The sequence below is a fragment of the Lepisosteus oculatus genome, chromosome 14 (assembly GCF_040954835.1).
Source record: "Lepisosteus oculatus isolate fLepOcu1 chromosome 14, fLepOcu1.hap2, whole genome shotgun sequence".
Lineage (NCBI taxonomy): Eukaryota > Metazoa > Chordata > Actinopteri > Semionotiformes > Lepisosteidae > Lepisosteus > Lepisosteus oculatus.
Window position 1 is genome coordinate 16,627,012 of NC_090709.1, and position 19,368 is coordinate 16,646,379.

Below are 19,368 nucleotides of genomic sequence, written 5' to 3' on the forward strand. Positions count from 1 at the left end.
TCACACATAAAAAACATAATATTAATATATTATTAACTGATTTGTGTGTAACCAGGACTGTTTTAATGTAACTGAATTGGGCCATTCATTCTCTAATTCATCTGGTCTGTGGGTGAAATGGAGCAGATTTTTAATGTCTAGCAAACTGCAGAGAACTGTGTTAACCTTTACATGTTAAAAGAACACAAAGCGATCTCCTAATAGCTTCTGATTCTGGTTCTCTTTCCATACTCATCCTTCTTGATCTCAGTGCTGCCTTTGACACTGTTGACCATAACATCTTGCTTTCTCGTCTCGAGACTGTGTTTGGAGTCTCTGACACTGCCCTCAAATGGTTTAAGTCTTACCTCACTGATCGCTGTCACTTTGTCTCTCTCAATGGGTACAGGTCTGAAATTGGTCTTGTCAAGTCTGGTGTCCCTCAGGGCTCAATACTGGGCCCCTTGCTCTTCAGCACTTACATGTTCCCACTTGGTCAGCTTTTAAGATCACATGGCCTCAGCTTTCATTTTTACGCTGACGATACTCAAATATACATCCATACCAAACCCGACACTGATGTGGCTGTCTCTATTCTATCTAATTGCATCTCTGACATAAAAATTTGGATGACTCAAAACTTCCTTCATCTTAACTGTGACAAGACTGAAGTCATGCTTATTGGAACCCCCCATCAACTTCGTAAAGCCAGTCCTGTAACCCTGTCTGTAGATGGCTCTGTACTTGAGCTCCAATCAAAATTGAAAAACCTTGGGGTTATATTCGATTCTGGCTTAACATTCGACCCACATGTACAGCATACTGTCAAAACATCTTTTTTTCACCTTAGAAATATCGCAAGACTACGCCCTATGCTATCATTAACTGTGGCTGAAAAGCTGATCAACATATTTGTATTCTCTCGAATTGACTACTGCAATGCTCTGCTCCCTGGGGTATCTAAATCTACTCTGAACAAGCTGCAGTATGTCCAAAATTCAGCAGCCAGAATCCTGACCAGATCTAGTGCAAGTGTTCACATTACTCCTATCCTGGAGTCCTTGCACTGGCTTCCGGTCAAATTCCGCGTAGACTTTAAAATCCTCATGCTCACCTACAAGGCTTTACATGGCTTGGCACCTCAATACCTGTCTGAACTTTTATCGCCCTACTCCCCACCTCGCAACCTCCGCTCTTCAAATTCTGCCCTTCTTACTGTCCCCCAAGCCCGTCTACATTGTATGGGCGACAGGGCCTTCTCCTGCTATGCCCCCAAGCTCTGGAACTCCTTGCCCAAGGATATTAGAGAGTCACCTTCTCTAAACTCCTTCAAATCCAGACTCAAAACCCTCCTTTTCAGAAAAGCCTTTACTTAACTGGTTCCATTCTTCACCCCTCTGCTCTTCTTAATACCATCTTTCACGGTCTCCTCTATTGTTATTGTTGTATTGTTGTAATTATAATTGTGTCCTGTCTTGTGAAATTTTCTTATTTATTGTTGTAGTCTTCTTATTTATTGTTATTGTCATCCTGTAAAGCGCTTTGAGAAGCCACCTTTAAAGGCGCTATATAAAATAAAGTTTATTATTATTATTATATTAAAGGTACTCACGTTCAGCATATTCACAATGCTTATTTAAAAAAATGGGAGTAAAATATGTCAAAATGCCACAATTATTTCAATTCAGTTATTATTTGGAAAGTAACAAAACAAATACCTCATTCACAAATTCACATCCAGAACTCAATGGCAACATTGCACATTTCAACCTTCTCCTTGAGTCTTTCAATAATTGCATTATGGGTCCGTTAATCCTGCTTTGACCTAAAGTCAAAATTAATTCTACATTTCCAGTGTTATGTCATTTGTGTCACCATCCTATTGCTTTCACTCTGCACACAAATTCAGCAGTAATTGTTGGAATCCATGCTGATATGATATGCTCCCAAAATTGGCAAACAACTGAAAAGGAAATGTTAGCAAGCATCTGTACAGAAAGTAGTGACTGACAGTAGTAAGAATGTAAATAGAGTACATACAGTATGAATTAATGAAGGAAGTCAAGAAGCCTCTATTACAGAGCATGTTGTATCTTTCTTTATAAGGATCTTCCTTGACTGAAATTTGGGGCATTGCGAAACCTGCAAATATACATCAGAGCATTTTTAACAAATAAATATATTTCATGAAGACAATTTCAATTAAACATGAGACAAAATCAATTTCAACAAATTATAAAACCTGCCAATTTTTCAAAATCCCAAGACATTCCAGGCCAGTAGTATTTGTCAATATTCTGATTATACAGTTATGCTTTTGAGAAAACGATGCAAATCGTTTCTATCAAACCAGCTAAATTCTAACTTGTAGTTTCCGGTAACGATTTTATTGTTCTCTTCGGTGTGGAGCCAGCAGTCAAACATTTATTGCTTCACCTTCTCGAATACTGTGCTAACATCCCCGTATGTGTAAAAATCAGACCAAAATGCACATTTTGATTTAAAAAAATGGAAATCTAATTAATACACCTTGAAGACGATAATTTCCGCTAGCAAAAAAAAAATCTGTCTCTGCGGCGCAATAGGTTCGCCCGCGCTCGTCAGTTAACTGAAAGGTTGTGGTTTGAGCCCACCCAGGGATGTGATTTTTTTTTTAATATAGTGTAATAATTCCATATGATAATTGCTTACATTCACCTATGCCAATACTCATCGTTACCCCTCATGTGGAGTCCATTTATGATTCTCCTAGAAACAAATAAAAAGTCCAGAACCAGGAAAGTAATCCAGGAAGTCAACAATTGAACAGAAACCAATAACAAAGTCAAGAAAAATGCCAGTCTAAAACCAGGTAAGGAATGCAGGGAGAAAAACAAAACACCAAGAGCATGGCACAACAAACATGTTGATCGGGTACAGACATCTGCTTAGTCTGTGGGTCTGTTGTGCAGCTGGAGTAGCAAAGGGAGATTGCAGTGCCCTCTGGTGGCGACATGATGGAACCATAACATTTAAGGGCATAATGAACGTCATCTTTGAAAGAATAAACGTCCAACCTGTAGAAGTATCAGGAATATTCAAGGAAAAGGGGAAACATAAAAGTAGAAATAATCTGAACATTTTGGCAAATAGAAAGAATTGTTAGTGTTTTTATTAGTTTTTATTAGTTCACAGTATTTGGTAAGGGACTTGATGTTGAGATAATAGCTGTGATGTTTGGGAAGGCAAGAACATATTGACCTGAATAATATTGACTCCTCAGTTATCAGTGAGGAGGAGAGCAGAGTAATGAAGCCAATTCATAGAGGGGGATTATTAGGAGGCCATGATTGGTAAGGGCCAATGGGAAATTTTGCCAGGACTCTATGTCACGATTATTAGTTCCCCCTCCTTAAGGGTGCTCCAGCCCTATCACTCAAGACTTTATTCTCTGCACCTGCTCCCTATTCCCAGCCCACCTTAAAAGCCAGGCGCTGACGCTCTTCGGGGCTCTGGATCTGATTTCCATATCGTGCGAGTCCGGGACCTGGAAGCGCCTGGTCCCGTTAAGGTTTTAACCTCTGTTCCCGTTCCCGTTCCCCATCCGCCGGTTCCGACCCGGCCTTCGTGGTTTTTAACTTGTTCTGATGGATCTTCTGGTTTTGGACTTACCCTTGTGTTTTGGATACTCCCTAAGGACTACTCTCTCGGATTGTTCGCCTCGGCCACACCTCCCCCGTGCACCAGCGCACCATGGACACGCCCCCCTGTCTTCTGCCCCGTATTCCTGCATGACGTTTCCCTAGTGTTTCCCCATTCCGTCGGATTGTGTCATCCGCATAGGGTCCGGAAAGAACTGTTCGTTACACTCCAGGGTTATACCCTTACTCTTTTCGAGAAATGTCCTGGGATTTTTTATGACCACAGAGAGTCAGGACCTCGGTTTAACGTCTCACTGTCACTATACTTGGGCATTAGGACCCACATGGACTGCAGGGTGAGCACCCCCTGTTGGCCCCACTAACACCTCTTCCAGCAGCAACCTTTTCCCAGGTACCCAGGCTCACAACTGCTTCAGTGGGTTGCCAGTGTGAGTAGCAGCATTGTTTATATTACAGGCGCCAAAAAGAAAAAGCATGAGGTGGAAGATGAGTGTGTGGGGCAGTGTGGATTGTCTCTGTCCTATCCAGATTAGGAATGAATGTGAAGAATAAAATATAATATTTTACTCTGTGATGGTTGTGGTCTTGGTGGAACAAGCACTTTCCTGTACTAGATATCTTACTCACAAAACCTGATGTATCTTTCTGTTTCTTTCTGGTAATGTTGCTCCAGTAATGGAACTTTTAGGCTAGATATATGATGTAGGATGTCGGAGGTGATATGTTAGCAGTCAAGAAGAACCTGTTGTGGTAATAGCTCTGTACAGACTGGTAATTGGCTGACAGACCTGGGACATGATAATATACAGGAATTCAGGCAGAGAGTCTTTCTCTATTTTAACAGAGCAGTGATTTGCTATTGTGAAGACTGAGTCTGTCCAGAGACTATTATATCCATTGAGACAGTAAAGCTCTTCGGTATCAGATGACTGTTCGACTAACAACGCTATAAAAACAATGCAGTATCGACCATGAAGATGTCTCAACAGCCGAAATGTTGTTTCTCTTTCTCTCCCGTTCATTTGCGGGATCAACATGCTGTAAACGAGTCACATGTTCACGGTGCTCCGGGATTTCTGTACGTCGGCTTGTTCAATGTGCTTTCCCCCGGTTGCCATGACGACAGGAGTCCAGCAGCCACGGAGCCCGTGAATCGTGTTTGCAGTGACACCGCGCTCTCGCGTTTGATAAAGTTATTTTAGACACTTCCCACCCTTTTCTGAATACAACAAATACGCAAACAAATACACAATTAAAATTAGGAAAAGCCACTGACAGGACAAACCGTGATAAGTAAAACATACTGATCACAGAACACGTACAGTAACTAAAAGGCTAAAACCGACGCGAGACCGTGTTTACCCTACTCGGGTAAATTACATTCACTGACTAAAACACAGCGAGTTCGGGGTTCCCAGTCCTGGTCCCTGGGTCGCCTGGCTCTAGGTTAGCTGTGTCCCAGGCTGATGGTTCAAGCTGTCTGTTTCACAGGCGACAGGTGCGTCTGTGTGAACCTGCGCCCAGGTGTGTCGCCTGCTGTCACTCAGAGCTGTCTGTCCCGCGCGCACAGGTCAGAAATAACCCCACCAAGGCGTTTTAGTGCTTTATCAACAAACTGTAATAACTTTTATTGTATACAGTATCTTTCCTGGGGCCTCTCATGATATCAGTTTGTATATAATTTCCCTATGTCGTTTTTTTTTTACCAGTAAAAACAGTATCTGCGATACACACAAGCAAATACACGGGCTTTCTGAGCACCGCCAACGTGTAAAATGAGTCTGACAGGTTACTGAAATCGAAAGTACTTGAGTGTTATGAAACACTGGCGTCCTCACCTGCACAATCACCTTCGCTTTGGTGTTTTAAGGGCTCTTTTTCTTTTTTAAGAGCTCGAATCAAACAGAGCAGGGGCATGATGATGCTGTTCGCGGCTCTGGTGGTTTTGGGTCTTCCAGGTCGCTGGAGGTGAGTCCTGCTGGTGCTTTTCCAGATGCACGAGTACTAAACTCGTGATAAAGGCTCGCTTTTTTATGTTTATGTATGGCTAAAGCTATACTTTAATCATTATTTTATTGTCGTCACTTAGTTTGCATCTGTACATTTCGGTTACAGCCTTGGGGGTCATTAATTATGATAATTATGATACGCTTTCCGTGAACAACAACAAAAACATAATTTCCTCTTCACGTCTCAATTCCATAGATTTAACGTACAAACAGGCCTGTTGTCATAAATGAGTGATTTCTAGCAATTTGTGTCTTGCCAGACTCACCTAGCTGGGTAATTTCATAAAGGTCCAAGGAAAGTGTGCTCATATTTGGAGCAAAAGTGTCTACAGCGCTGGAAATTGACAGACCTGAAAAGCTGGGAGAGGCAGTGACAAAAAGGCTTTATTTATATACATGAACTGATTTATGTTAAATCAGCTGATTTGGAATGAAAAAAAAATGCAAACAAACCATCTCTCCAGGACCACTGTTAATATAATATTATATTATATTATATAATACATTATATTATGTATTATATTATACATAATATAATGTATTATATTACATATAATACTGAATACACACCTGAAGAAGGCTCCACGGCCAAAACGTTGTGTTCTCTTTCTTCTTTTTTTCAGCATGGAATAAACCTATTACTTGTTCCTTTGCAATATAATATAATGTTGAGTGTGTCTGTATTAACCTCTCTTAATGCAGTGTAATGTCCAGTCAGTGTGTCTGTATGAACCCCTCTCTCTCAGGTCAGTGTTAATGTACTGGAGTGTCCAGTCAGTGTGTCTGTATTAACCCCCCTCTCTCTCAGTGCAGTGTTCATGTACTGGAGTGTCCAGTCAGTGTGTCTGTATGAACCCCTCTCTCTCTCAGTGCAGTGTTCATGTACTGGAGTGTCCAGTCAGTGTGTGTGTATGAACCCCTCTCTCTCTCAGTGCAGTGTTCATGTACTGGAGTGTCCAGTCAGTGTGTCTGTATGAACCCCTCTCTCTCTCAGTGCAGTGTTCATGTCCTGGAGTGTCCAGTCAGTGTGTCTGTATGAACCCCTCTCTCTCTCAGTGCAGTGTTCATGTCCTGGAGTGTCCAGTCAGTGTGTCTGTATGAACCCCTCTCTCTCTCAGTGCAGTGTTCATGTCCTGGAGTGTCCAGTCAGTGTGTCTGTATGAACCCCTCTCTCTCTCAGTGCAGTGTTCATGTCCTGGAGTGTCCAGTCAGTGTGTCTGTATTAACCCCTCTCTCTCAGTGCAGTGTTCATGTACTGGAGTGTTCAGTCAGTGTGTGTGTATTAACCCCTCTCTCTCAGTGCAGTGTTAATATACTGGAGTGTCCAGTCAGTGTGTCTGTATGAACCCCTCTCTCTCAGTGCAGTTTTCATGTCCTGGAGTGTCCAGTCAGTGTGTCTGTATTAACCCCTCTCTCTCAGTGCAGTGTTAATGTACTGGAGTGTCCAGTCAGTGTGTCTGTATTAACCCCTCTCTCTCAGTGCAGTGTTAATGTACTGGAGTGTACATACTGTGCAGTAAGTATTAACATACTATTTCTTTTTTTTCCAGAGAGACATATTTTGGTAGACTCATATATGGTTGAACTTGGTTCGGAACAGAATGGGAATTCCAGGGCTTAGTCTCTCTGGATGGGGAGCCCTTGATGGAGTACAGCAGTGGAATGAAGCGAGTCATGTTCAAGCAGGACTGGCTGAAGCAGGTCGCAGTAGGTTCTGCAAACCAATGCATTCTGGAGGAGCTTTTCTTCTTTGAAATGATGAAAGAGCTAAAAAACGTAACTGGTGGTGAGAGGAAAAACCTAATATTTTGTCACAAATATGTGATATTTTGTCCTCACATGTATAGAACTCTTTGTTGACACATAATGTTGATTGCCTGTGAATTGTGTATGTTATTTCTCTGGTGGTCTCTCAGGTGTTGAATAGAGATAACAGTGAAGCTCATTCTTGTCCATCTCTCAGGGGTTCATGTCCTGCAGAGGTTTGTGGGTTGCTCAAAGGATGAGAAAGGAAGGGTGGAATCATTCGACTGGATTGGGTACGATGGGGAGGACATGCTCGAGTTCGACAGCTTCAACACCCAGTGGGTGAATCTCTCTCCAATCCACCAGTCTCTCAAGATGCACATGGACCGCTACCTGAAGTTTAGGGGACATCACTCAGGTGAGTGTGTGAAAGGAAATTGTGCCAAAATATGGGCCAGGACTTAGGTGTGCATAAATGTGCCAGTAGCCACATCACCCTGTAACTCACAACTAACAATCCCCTGAAGCTCAGCAGGCATGAGCCTGGCCAGTACCTGGATAGGAGACCTCCTGGTAAAGTTAAGGTTGCTGCTGGAAGAGGTGTTAGGGGGGACAGTAGGAGATGCTGACTCTATGGTCTGGGTGGGCCCTAATGCCCCAATATAGTGATGATTGTGAAAAGGCACTGTCCTTCAGATGACATGTAAAACCAAGGTCCTGACACTCTTTTGTCATACAAAATCCCAGGGCATCTCTTGAAAAGAGTAGGGGTGTTACCCTGGTTTCCTGGTCAAAAAATGTCCCATTGGCCTTTATCCATCATGGCCTCCTAAAACTCCACATTTATGAACTGGCTTCATCACTCTGTTCTCCTCCCCACTGACAGCTGGTGTGAGGGGAGTGTTCTGGCACACTACGGCTGACTTTGCATTGTCCAGGTGGGGGCTACACTTTGGTGGTGGTGTGGAGGGGAGTCCCCATTACTTGTAAAGTGCTATGAGTGGAGTATCCAGAAAAGTGCGACATAAGCGTAATTATAGAGGGAGTGTGCTTTGGGTCTAGAGTTTTAAGGAGCCTCTACCCTCTTGACCCTGTCTGTTTAAAATGTAGTTTCCTCTATGCAGGAAGAGAACTATAAGTCCCAAGATACCTTGGGGGGAAACAGCCTGCTCATTTTTGTTCTGAGCTGTGAGGAATTATCCGTCTTCTCTCTGGCTCCAAAGGTGGTGGCTTACAAGTCGGGGCCTTTTGTTTGAAGAGAACCTGAGAGACAGTCTAGCTTTTGGTGATGGTTTATTTTAGACTCTAGAGAGGACAAAGTGAGTAATACTGAAGAAGTTGCTCATATTATTCCTCCTAAAAATAGGGAGCTGTGTTTTTATTTTTGGTTGGTTTTACATATGGTTTTGTAAAGCTCTCAAGGCTGATGTACTTTACTGACCCTTCTCTGGTAATACAATGTTAAGATCCTTGTTGGTTGTGACCCAGCGAACTCTGAAATTATTCCAGAATAAACAGATAAGAAGCATGTTTGTGTTCAGTCAGTGTGTCTATATTAAAACCTCTCTTTAAGTGTAGTTGTAATGTACTGGAGTGTCCAGTCAAAGTCTGCATTAACCCCCTCTCTCTCAGTGCAGTGTTAATGTACTGGAGTGTCCAGGCAGTGGGTCTCATTAATCCATGTCTTTCAGTCTTTCCTCAGGTGTTTGTCTCTGCCAAGCAAACGGGATTCTTTCAGACTCTCTATCTCTCCTGTCTGGTCACTGGTTTCTACCCTGGAGACATAGTGGTCAGTCTGTCCAGGAATGGAGAGAACGAGACAGAGGAGGTGCAGTCTAGTGGGATCAGACCCAACGGTGACGCCACCTTCCAGCTGAGGAAGACTGTGGAGATCAGAGCCAGTGAGAGAGAGGAGTACAGATGTACTGTTATTCACCGTAGCTCCAAATACAATGTTACATTGACATGGGGTACGTCACTGGAACTCTTCAGATTATATTGTACTAATTCTGCACTGAAGCTCTCCAGTCTCCTGTGCTATAGACATTGACACACTGTATAACTCTGTGCTGTGTGTGTTGTCAGGTGGATCCGAGTCCCAAGATCCCAGAGTTGCCATCAGTGTAGCTGCAACTGCAGTTTGCTTAGTACTGCAACAGGAGCGGTTTGCATTCTTCTCTGGAAGAGGAAGATGGGTAAGAGTTCATTGCCAGTTTACACATAGCAAGTACTGCACTGTCACTTCACATTACAGTATCTGTCACTCATACTGTCAGTGCTGTCTCTCTGTATTCTGGATGTGTAGTTCAGTATTATAGAATGGTCTAGGGTCACACATGAGAAGTGCCTCTCTGTATGACAGTGATATTGGACTGTATTAATATAGTACACAAATATGAATTTAGAGATTCAAAGTTACAAAACTCCTGGTGACTGTGTTGTCTGCAGACTAAATAACATGACTTACTGCTTCATTCCCAGGTAGAGAGATGCTGAGTAAAAAAGTCTCAGTCCCCCAGTGGACAGTGGAGACTCAGGTGAGACTCTGCTGAAAGGGGGAGGGTGATGGGAAGGGTCTGTGGGAGCGGTGATGGCCAGTGTGTGTCTGTATTTGTTGGTGGTCAGGAGCAGGTGGCTGTGGGAGCAGTGATGGCCAGTGTGTCTGTTGTTGTTGTTTGTCAGTAGTCAGTGTCTGTGGGATCGGTGATGGCCAGTGTGTGTGTTGTTGTTGTTGGTCAATAGTCAGTGGCTGTGGGAGCAGTGATGGTCAGTGTGTCTGGTGTTGTTGTTCGGTAGTCAGAGTGTGTAAGCAGTGATGGCCAGTGTGTGTCTGTTATTGTTCAGGAGTCAGTCTGTGTGGGAGCGGTGATTGCCGGTGTGTCTGTTGTTGTTGGTCAGTAGTTGTGGCTGTGGGAGCGGTGATGGCCGGTGTGTCTGTTGTTGTTGTTCAGTAGTCGATGGCTGTGGGAGCAGTGATGGTCAGTGTGTCTGTTGTTGTTGTTTGTCAGTAGCCTGTGGCTGTGGGAGCGGTGATGGTCAGTGTGTCTGTTGTTGTTGGTCAGTAGTTGTGGCTGTGGGAGCGGTGATGGCCGGTGTGTCTGTTGTTGTTGTTCAGTAGTCTGTGGCTGTGGGAGCAGTGATGGTCAATGTGTCTGTTGTTGTTGTTGGTCAGTAGTCAGTGTCTGTGGGAGTGGTGATGGTCAGTGTGTCTGTTGTTGTTGTTGGTCAGTAGTCGGTGGCTGTGGGAGCAGTTATGGTCAGTGTGTCTGTTGTTATTGTTGTTGGCAGTGGTCAGGAGTCTGTGGCTATGGGAGCAGTGATGGCCAGTGTGTCTGTTGTTGTTGTTGGTCAGTAGTCAGTCTCTGTGGGATTGGTGATGGCCAATGTGTCTGTTCTTGTTGTTGGTGGTCAGTAGTCGTTGGCTGTGGGAGCAGTGATGGTCAGTGTGTCTGATGTTGATGTTGTTGGTCAGTAGTCAGTGTCTGTGGGAGTGGTGATGGTCAGTGTGTCTGTTGTTGTTGTTGGTCAGGAGTCGGTGGCTGTGGGATTGGTGATGGCCAGTGTGTCTGTTGTTGGTCTTTCAGGTGTTTCTTCACACATCAGTTCGGAGGGGAGTACCAGTTCCTGTGTGACAGATAGAGGAGCTTGCGATCACGCTGAAGAATTTGACCCCATGCTGCAACCTAAAAGCCAGAAGCTAAACAGTGATGTTGAGACAAAGCAAATAAGGAGGTTTAGAAGAAGAAGGTTTATATGTTGAGGAAATTAATTATGCACCTGCTTTCAGCCTAACCTGAAGCCCAATGTGAAAGACAGGAAGTGCATATTGGGATCACTTCCTGTATTACTCTTGATAGTTTACGGATGCTGCTCATTCCAGCTTTCACTCATATCTTGGTTTAACTTAGCAACCTCCAGTTTAAACCAAAACCAGCTTTGAAAAAGGACGACACTAAGGGTAGTGAAACCTCTTTCCTGCACTATAGCATCTTAACATTAAAGTCTTATAAAGAACAAATAAACATCTTCCATGTACAGATATTAATTTTTAATGAGTGGATTGAGTAGGATGCTGTTTAAAAAAGATTTAGCATGTTTTCCCAAGCCTGTGGCCTGCGCTGTAGCTCAGAAAGGCACAGATTATCTCCTCCATAGCCTAAACTCAACATGCAGCCTCCCATCCTCCCTCAGTCAAGGAGCTTAAAATTGAAAGAACTTGTTTTCCACTGGCTGATGTCCGAGTTGAGCAAGGTGCGCTCTGTAAAAGTGACATTCCCATTTGAGTCAATGAGGATCACGGTGTTAGTCCTGCAAAACAGAGGAAAGGAAAAATAGTAATATAACTTAATTATATTAATTAAATCACATTAAATGCACCAAATGCACATTAAATGCACCAAGAAGAGAATCTGAGAACTAAATGCATGTTTCTCAGCTCTCAAAAGCCTTTCTAGTCTGTCTGTTTGAGAATTTTGCAGGAATATGTTTTGAAACTTTTATTGTAATACTTTTTCTAACCAAGGTCTTCAATAAAATAAATCAGACTTTAATATTTGAGGCTTGCAAGCAATGCTAAATGTTAATGACTGAGTAATGGTTTACTAGATGCTTCTCTACTTGCACTATGAACCTCAGGAGTGAAGACTTGATTTAAAGTGTTTGCTGTCGAAAGGGAACAGTTTAAAGTGAAGAGTGAACAGGGTGCACAGTGTTTTGTTTGATATGGCAGGTTGGTGATGGGAGAGAGGTGGAGGTGGGGCTGGACAGGAGATGTCAGAATGGCGGGAAGTTTGGGTGAGGCTGTGCAAGTACTGAGTGCCCTGTAAACAGATATCTGAGATAGCTACTGTTGTGGAATTTTATCAAAGAAGAGCCAGGAGAGGTGTTCTCATTCACTCAGTAAGGTCTTTATTCATATTTGCAATATGGGAAAAAGCAATCACTGAGAAGTGAAGGCTGATTCAAAAGCAAGCAAGGAGAACCCCTTGTTTTATATCCTTTTTTAAGCTGACGCAACACTTTAAGGACAGGCGAAGCAGTAATTTTCCATTCCTTATAGGTTTCTGCTTCAAGCAAAGAAGAGCAGTTAATAAAATAGTTTATCATACTCCCTTCTTCAAGCAACAGAAATAAACATTATTAAAACATCCAGTGCCCTTGATGAGTTTGGTGCTATCACACTTTGTTCTAAGTATCTAGCTGCTTCTGCAGCACAGCTCTGTCCGTAAACAACATTTTTAGGATAAAACATTTTTTCTCAGTAACTTTCCATTACACTACAGCATGCAACTGGGAGAGAGTCACTGTGCCAGGGCTCTGGGATTTAATCACAGAAGAGAGGTAATACATTTTACCAGGTGAGAGAGTCATTGTCTCAAGGTGAAACTGTCTTCGAGGGTAGTTGCATCCAAAATACAATGGAAACTATCACATTTAAGCTTTTTTTTTGGATCGAGAAGACGATCATGGTGAGACTCAAAACATACCTGTGTTTTCTTCTTTCGAGAATGAGTGGATTATTGAGGTGCAAAAGTATTGGTTCCAAATAAAAAATCCACTCCTGTCACTGTTTATCCTTTGATAGATTCTTCAAATCCTTCCTCTGAACGTTGATATTTAGTGATAATATCATACAAATTGTGGTTTTCTCTTATTCGCCAATTTTATTACAATAACAGCCTATTTTACAATTGTATTGGATGTTACAAAATATTGAATAGCATTTGTCTTTAGATTCACATTAAAAGTAAGATAAATATGCCAAAAGATTATAATAGAACTCTACAGTCCTAACCTAATGACACCAGCGATCTGTCGTTTTTACTTGTCAAGTTCTCTAACAAATCTGCACTGTATTTTTAAAATATCTTAGCTGAGGAGACAAAAGGAGTATAAATGAATTCTTCCGCCACCCACTCAATGAATATTTGCATTAAACTATGACCTATGTTGTCCATGATGATAAATTCTGTACAACAAGACGGAAAGAAAGGCACCACTGTGAGTGGAGTTTCACTTCATGACATCATCAGTAGGCAGTGAGTCAATAGAGGGGGAGTCATCCCACTGTTATCCTTATCCATGATCAAGAGTCTCACCCCCTGCTTTACGCTGTCCCTAGTGGTGATCTGTAGACAGTGTGTCTTCCACCTCACCCACCTCCTGAGGCAATAATCTTGAATAAACAGAGGGCTGGAGGCCCAGCCCGGCTCCTGTCTCTCTCCCCTTGGGGACGGGAGATTTTCTCAGAACCATGTTGAGGTGAAATGGGAGTGGGATGACGCAGGTGTCTTGGAGAGGTGAGTCGCCCCAGCCCCTGCGTACCTCAGTGTGATTCAAGCAAGGGGGAGGGGTTTAAGGGATTTACCAATCCCGCGTATGCACCCTCTGATTCAAAGTCAGGCAGGACTTCATTGTACAGCGCCAGGCAGTCCAGCTGGATAGATGATATCATGTTCTGAGCCCAGGTCCGCACCCGTATCTCCTCCTCCTGGAGCAGCCCCTCCAGCTCGACCTGCAGGCCCTCCCTGAGCCACCACAGGGCCGCTGGGGTCAGGCCCGGGTGAGCAGATGTACCAGGGGGTGTGTGAGAGGGCGAGCAATGGGGTATGTGGGCTGCCAAGGAGGAGGTCCATGCCCTGTCCTTCTGCAGATCCCTCTCCGGGCCCTTAGGGTAGTTCCACAGCTGGGTCTCGGTCTCCTGCCTGGTGATTGGCTGGCTGGCCTGAGGGGACAGGGGCACAGAGAGGGCATGAGGAGGACAGAGAGAAAACTGAGAGGGTCTCCAGGAGGACCAAGCCCTGCCCCTGGTCTCCCAGCAATCACAGTCACCATCATTGCAGCTGAAACCAAACTTTTGACAGACGTCACAGACATATCAGGCTCACAGACTTGCAGCTCTCGGCTGCTCGGGGTGAGACGCAGGGGGAGTCTGCTCCCTCTTCCTCTGACAGTCCTATCAGATGACAGCGAGCTGACCTGATCCAACCCCACCTTCCCTTTCACACTCAGCCACACACAGGCATGACTGTGTCACCATCATCAACACCTCCACCATTATAATCTCCACTATCTTCGTCACCATCATCTTCATCATGACAATCATCATGTCCACCATCATCATCATCAACACCTTTCCATCAACATCATCATAATAACCACCTTCATTATCTACAATACGATCTGCATCACCATCATCATCCTGAGCAGAACACACTGCTCAGAGCCTCAGTATCGGTTGCCCCTCTCCGGCCTTTCAGGGTCACGTCCACCTCTGTCAAGACCTGTCAGCAAGTTGACTGCTTTAGTCTCACCAGCAGAAGCCAACCAAGTTTGTGTCTCAGTACAGGTTTATTCTTAGTCTAACAGTATTAATACAGTATTCTTTACATAGAGGAGGGTGGGGGTGTGGAACCAGCTGTCTAGCCATGTTGTTGAAGCCGATAGGGTGGCTTATCTTAAGAGAGAGCTGGATGAGACCCTACAGTCAGGACAGGAGGCACTACTGTATGTAGAGGGTGGTGGGTGTGTGGAACAAGCTATCCAACCATGTTGTTGAAGCCAATACTCACGTTCCTGTGGGATCTGCCCCAGGTCTCGGTGTGACACCCTTCTCTCTGCTTGGCCATTCCTCTCTCGACTTGAGCGAGTTTCTCCAGGCGGTGCTGGGGAGGAGAAAACAAAGTTACCAGCCAGTCACACAAACACACATCATCATCATGGGCCAAGATGACCCTACATGACAGTGGCCTCGATCCAGAAGCAGTGTCCAGCCCTCAGCTATCCAGCTTCATGATCCCCAACATCCCTGTCGAGACCTGTTGAGGGGCCAGTTCTGCTAGACCAGGGGTCTCAAGCCCAATCACAATCCCTGGAGAGCCAGGTGCATCTCTAGGTTTTCTTTCCAAACGGGGCTAGCCAATTAAACAATTAATCTAATTATTTTCATAAGAAGATGTGGAAATAATGTGTTTAATAATATATTTTGATGTCTCTCACTGTTGAAGACTCAAAATATTCAAGGCACAGTTGGATATTTAAGGTCTGGATAAAGGTACAGTATTAGAATATGTTTTGTTTAATTAAAAAATGAGATCAACTTTGTAACCAAGACCTCTGGGCAGGAAACCAGATGATGCACCAGACCCTCTAGGAATGGAGTTTGAGACATGCTCACCCTCTCTCACACACAACCTCACACACACTCACCCTCTCACTACTACTACTACTACTACTACTACTACTACTACTACTAATAATAATAATAATAATGCAGACTTGCTTTTCTTGGGGTCTTGGGTCTGGCTCCTGTGTTGGCTGAGTCTGCTGTTACCTCCTTCCTGATCTGGGGATGTCAGACACAGTTCTGTTACAGACACGGGCTGGACTAGACTCACAAGCACACACACCCACAGACACACACTCCCACACACTAACATACACGCAGATGCACACACTGTCAGGTAGAGTCTTTCTCCTCCTCAAGAGAAGACAACAGAGCCCTGCTACTGCGATGAGCTTTAATTTCAGAAGGAGAAAGAAGAGGAAGAATCACAATATGAAGAAGACCAGCAGTGGACTCACAGCTCTCTGGGTCCGGGGCCTGACTCTCAAACTTGTCTCCAGTCTCTGGTGGGTTCTTCTCTGTTTACCTCTGTTGACATCTGTGGACAGGACAGTTCAGTTAGACAAACAAGTTCGACCAGACTTCACTCTCATAGTCAATCAATCAATCAATCAATCAATCAATTTTTTTCTTATATTTTGCCTTTTAATCCAGAACATCAAAGCACTTTACAAAACATACTGTATACTGTATTCTAAGTATCATATAAAAACAGAGCACTCACAGCTCTCTGGACGTTGGTCTGGAATCTAGAAAGTGGTTCCATTCTCAGGCGACTCTGGACCTCAACACCTGTTGATGGGTCACTTCTGTCAGACACACGAGTGGAGCCCAAGCCCACCTACACACACACTCACACACACTGACAGATATACACCCACACAATCACACACATTATCACACACTGACAGACACCCACCCACACATATTCACACACAGACATTACACACACACAGACATTACACACACTCACAGACACACATTCACACACTGACAGACACACACACAGACACAACACACACTCACAGACACGACATACATTTATACACACAATCAGACACTCACACACATACTCGCACACATTCACAGACACACACATAGACTACAAATACTTATAGACACACACCAACACACACACACAAAAACACACACACTCATAACTACAAATACAGTATAACTAACACTAACACAAATGCCACTAACATTAAAACAGTAACACTATCACTAAGAGTTACACTATCATTATCACTGACACAAACTACTACTACACTACTAATACTAATAATAACAGTAATGCTATCACTAAAACTAACATGACTACTAGTGTAAATACTCTAACAGTAACTCTATAATTATAACTAATATTAACATGAATACTGGCATCAAAACTATCAGGAGCGCAATCACCATTAATACTGACATGAACACTAGCATTAATATTAAAGCTACCGATTGTACTCTCACTAATATTAAATATGAATACACTCGCATTAGTATTAGTCCGTGACGTCAAACCACTCTTTGTGACGAAGGTGAGACACCTAGTCGGACACAGTGATGTGGCACGTGTCGCCGTGGTTACCATACTTATAATTTATAAACGGTGGGAAAAATGCATTTAAACTGTTACCTACACAAATTTATCAACTTGGAATATAATTTTCAAGCTCTAGAATACAATTTCTAAACAATCATTTGAATAATCATTCTTTAATTTGGGATTGAACATTATGAACACTAAACGCACAATGGTATTTGATCGATACAGGCTGTATTGACTGTTTTCTAGATATTTAAATAATTTAAAGAAAGAAAAGAATCAGTACTCACCAATCGGTGAAGTTAATTGATGATTCTAAGGTTTTTTAGTTGAATTAATTGGTTGTCGATGGATAAGTGATCAATATCTCTCCTCCGTGCTCTCATTGCTCCTCCCGCGGTCTCGCTCTCTGATCCCGGCGCTCTGGCTGGTGTCTGTGACGTCACAGCGCTCTTTCTGACAGATCAGAGCGCATCTCCGCTGGAGGAGACTCCTGTCCAGAGGCCGGGGGGCTTTTCTTACAGATATACTGTAACATCTCCAAAAGAAAAAACACCAGGCTGTGTAGAGGGGCGATTCATAACAGCTGGAGAAGGAGACCGACAAACCGAGGAATACAATTTATTAAACAAAAAAATAGTTTACTTCACAGATTAATGCGTTGTAAAGCATACTCCCGTAGAGCAGAACAGAAAGGGCACAAATCCCTGTAAAAAGCGCTTTTAAGCGTTTTACACGAATCTCCACAAAACAGAAGCCAGGAGGATCAGACTCCTGATCCTGGAGGTTGAAGAGTATCTCCTGGTTTTATTTCCACTCGAGCTCTCAGTTCCTCAGCCAGTTTGGTGATTTAATTAACTGTATAACTGTTATCAGACTCTGTTTAACTGTATATACGACTCCGTGAGAGACGTGTGGGAGACGCTGGAATCATACACAGACAGGTCTTCTGTGTGATCTGAGTCCCACTGCTCAGAGGTACAGACTGGTCAACTGGTCACTATTGTAGACAAGACCATCGGTCTGCTGCTGCTGATAATCATATTACACTTATAAGAGTAGCAATACTGCTGTTCATTAAATCAGTAAAAATAATAATAAGAGATAAACACATATTGCTCAATTTTCAGTCAAACACTTCTGACAGAGGGATGGAGGCTGACTTACAGTAAAGACAATGAATCAGGGCAGTAATACTGAGGGGCTGGAGGTTCTGGAAAGGGTTAATAGAAGCTTCTTGATTCTGACCTGGAACAGAGCCCACAGCTGCCAGATCAGTGACCCCTGAGCCCAGTTCACAGAGAGGAGAACCAGGAGCTCTTCTCTGTCTCTAAGAGGCTGTGAGGAAGGAGAAAAGGGGGAGATGTGACCTGAGTCCAGGCTGTTCTGTCTGATATTATTCATGTAGCAGCACTGATTGTCTGAATGTCCTCTGGTTCTGGATTGTCATGATAAAGAGAAGGATGGAGATGAGCTTCTGTCTGTTCAGGAGGTAAAAGTTTGGGTAAAGTACTAAGGGACTCAGAGCTCTGTGTGTGAGTCTGAGCTGTGAATCTGACTGAGAGGAGATACTTTTTTTTATTCTGCCTCTGAGAAGTCTTTTCCTTTGCCAAGCAATGTTCCATCCCCTTCAGATACTCTGCACAGACTGTCAGAGTAAGCAGAGAGGAGAGAGAGATGGACAGATAAGAGCACACACTGCGAGAGAGACAGGAAGGGGGAGAGAGAGGAGAAGGAGCAGGAAGACAGTGCAGGTGTTCAACCACACTGTGACCACAGGAGACAGGAGGCTTTTCTCAGCTGCTGAGGAGCTCAGTGCTCATGGCCACTCAGGCTCAGAGGCTCTCGCAGCAGTCAGGTCTGAGAGCGTCTCCTCATACTGACACTGGAGCTCTGAGAGTCAGCCTCCATTCTGACAGGAACAGACCCTCCTATTCAGCCCTGAGAGACACACTGAGAGAGCTGTGTGGGGAGAAGACCTGTCACCCTGTAGAGCTCTGAACACTGGACTCTCCTGTGTCTCCCTGTGCAGCACTAGAGCTATGAACACTGGAATCCCTGTGTGTCTCCCTGTACAGCTCAGCTCTCAGCTGCCTCATCACACTGACACCCACAGCCTCACAGTACAGCCTGGCTTCCTGTGCTGGAAGAGCTCGGACGAGCAAAAACCACAGACTCACTGCAGAGCCTGACCTGTAGCTCCAGTGAAGCTCTACCTTAAATCGCCGCTGTATTAACAAGGACTGAACTTTTTTTCATAATTTTGTTGCTTTTTCAAATTTGAAACTGACTCCTGCTGCTGCAGCTATTATGGTGAAGCTGTAACAC

The 19,368-nt window shown here is 43.8% G+C and overlaps 1 protein-coding gene and 1 pseudogene across 1 annotated transcript; one reads left to right on the forward strand and one right to left on the reverse strand.

The window, feature by feature from the left end:
- Positions 1 to 19,368, reverse strand: part of LOC138242774 (zinc finger and SCAN domain-containing protein 2-like) — a 587,776-nt pseudogene that overhangs the window by 267,754 nt on the left and 300,654 nt on the right.
- Positions 7,194 to 11,423, forward strand: LOC138242829 (class I histocompatibility antigen, F10 alpha chain-like). The gene is made up of 6 exons (XM_069198396.1): positions 7,194 to 7,415; positions 7,593 to 7,793; positions 9,067 to 9,345; positions 9,461 to 9,570; positions 9,857 to 9,912; positions 10,960 to 11,423. Exons 1-5 carry the CDS (start codon positions 7,274 to 7,276, stop codon positions 9,869 to 9,871), a joined length of 747 nt encoding a protein of 248 aa, XP_069054497.1. The 5' UTR covers positions 7,194 to 7,273; the 3' UTR covers positions 9,872 to 9,912; positions 10,960 to 11,423.

Excerpts from the sequence above, each read along its gene's own strand:
- LOC138242829 (XM_069198396.1), top strand. The coding sequence starts at position 7,274 with ATGGAGTACAGCAGTGGAATGAAGCGAGTCATGTTCAAGCAGGACTGG. Across the intron at positions 7,416-7,592 it reads GCTAAAAAACGTAACTGGTG|GGGTTCATGTCCTGCAGAGG; the intron begins GTGAGAGGAAAA and ends TCCATCTCTCAG. Across the intron at positions 9,346-9,460 it reads CAATGTTACATTGACATGGG|GTGGATCCGAGTCCCAAGAT; the intron begins GTACGTCACTGG and ends GTGTGTTGTCAG.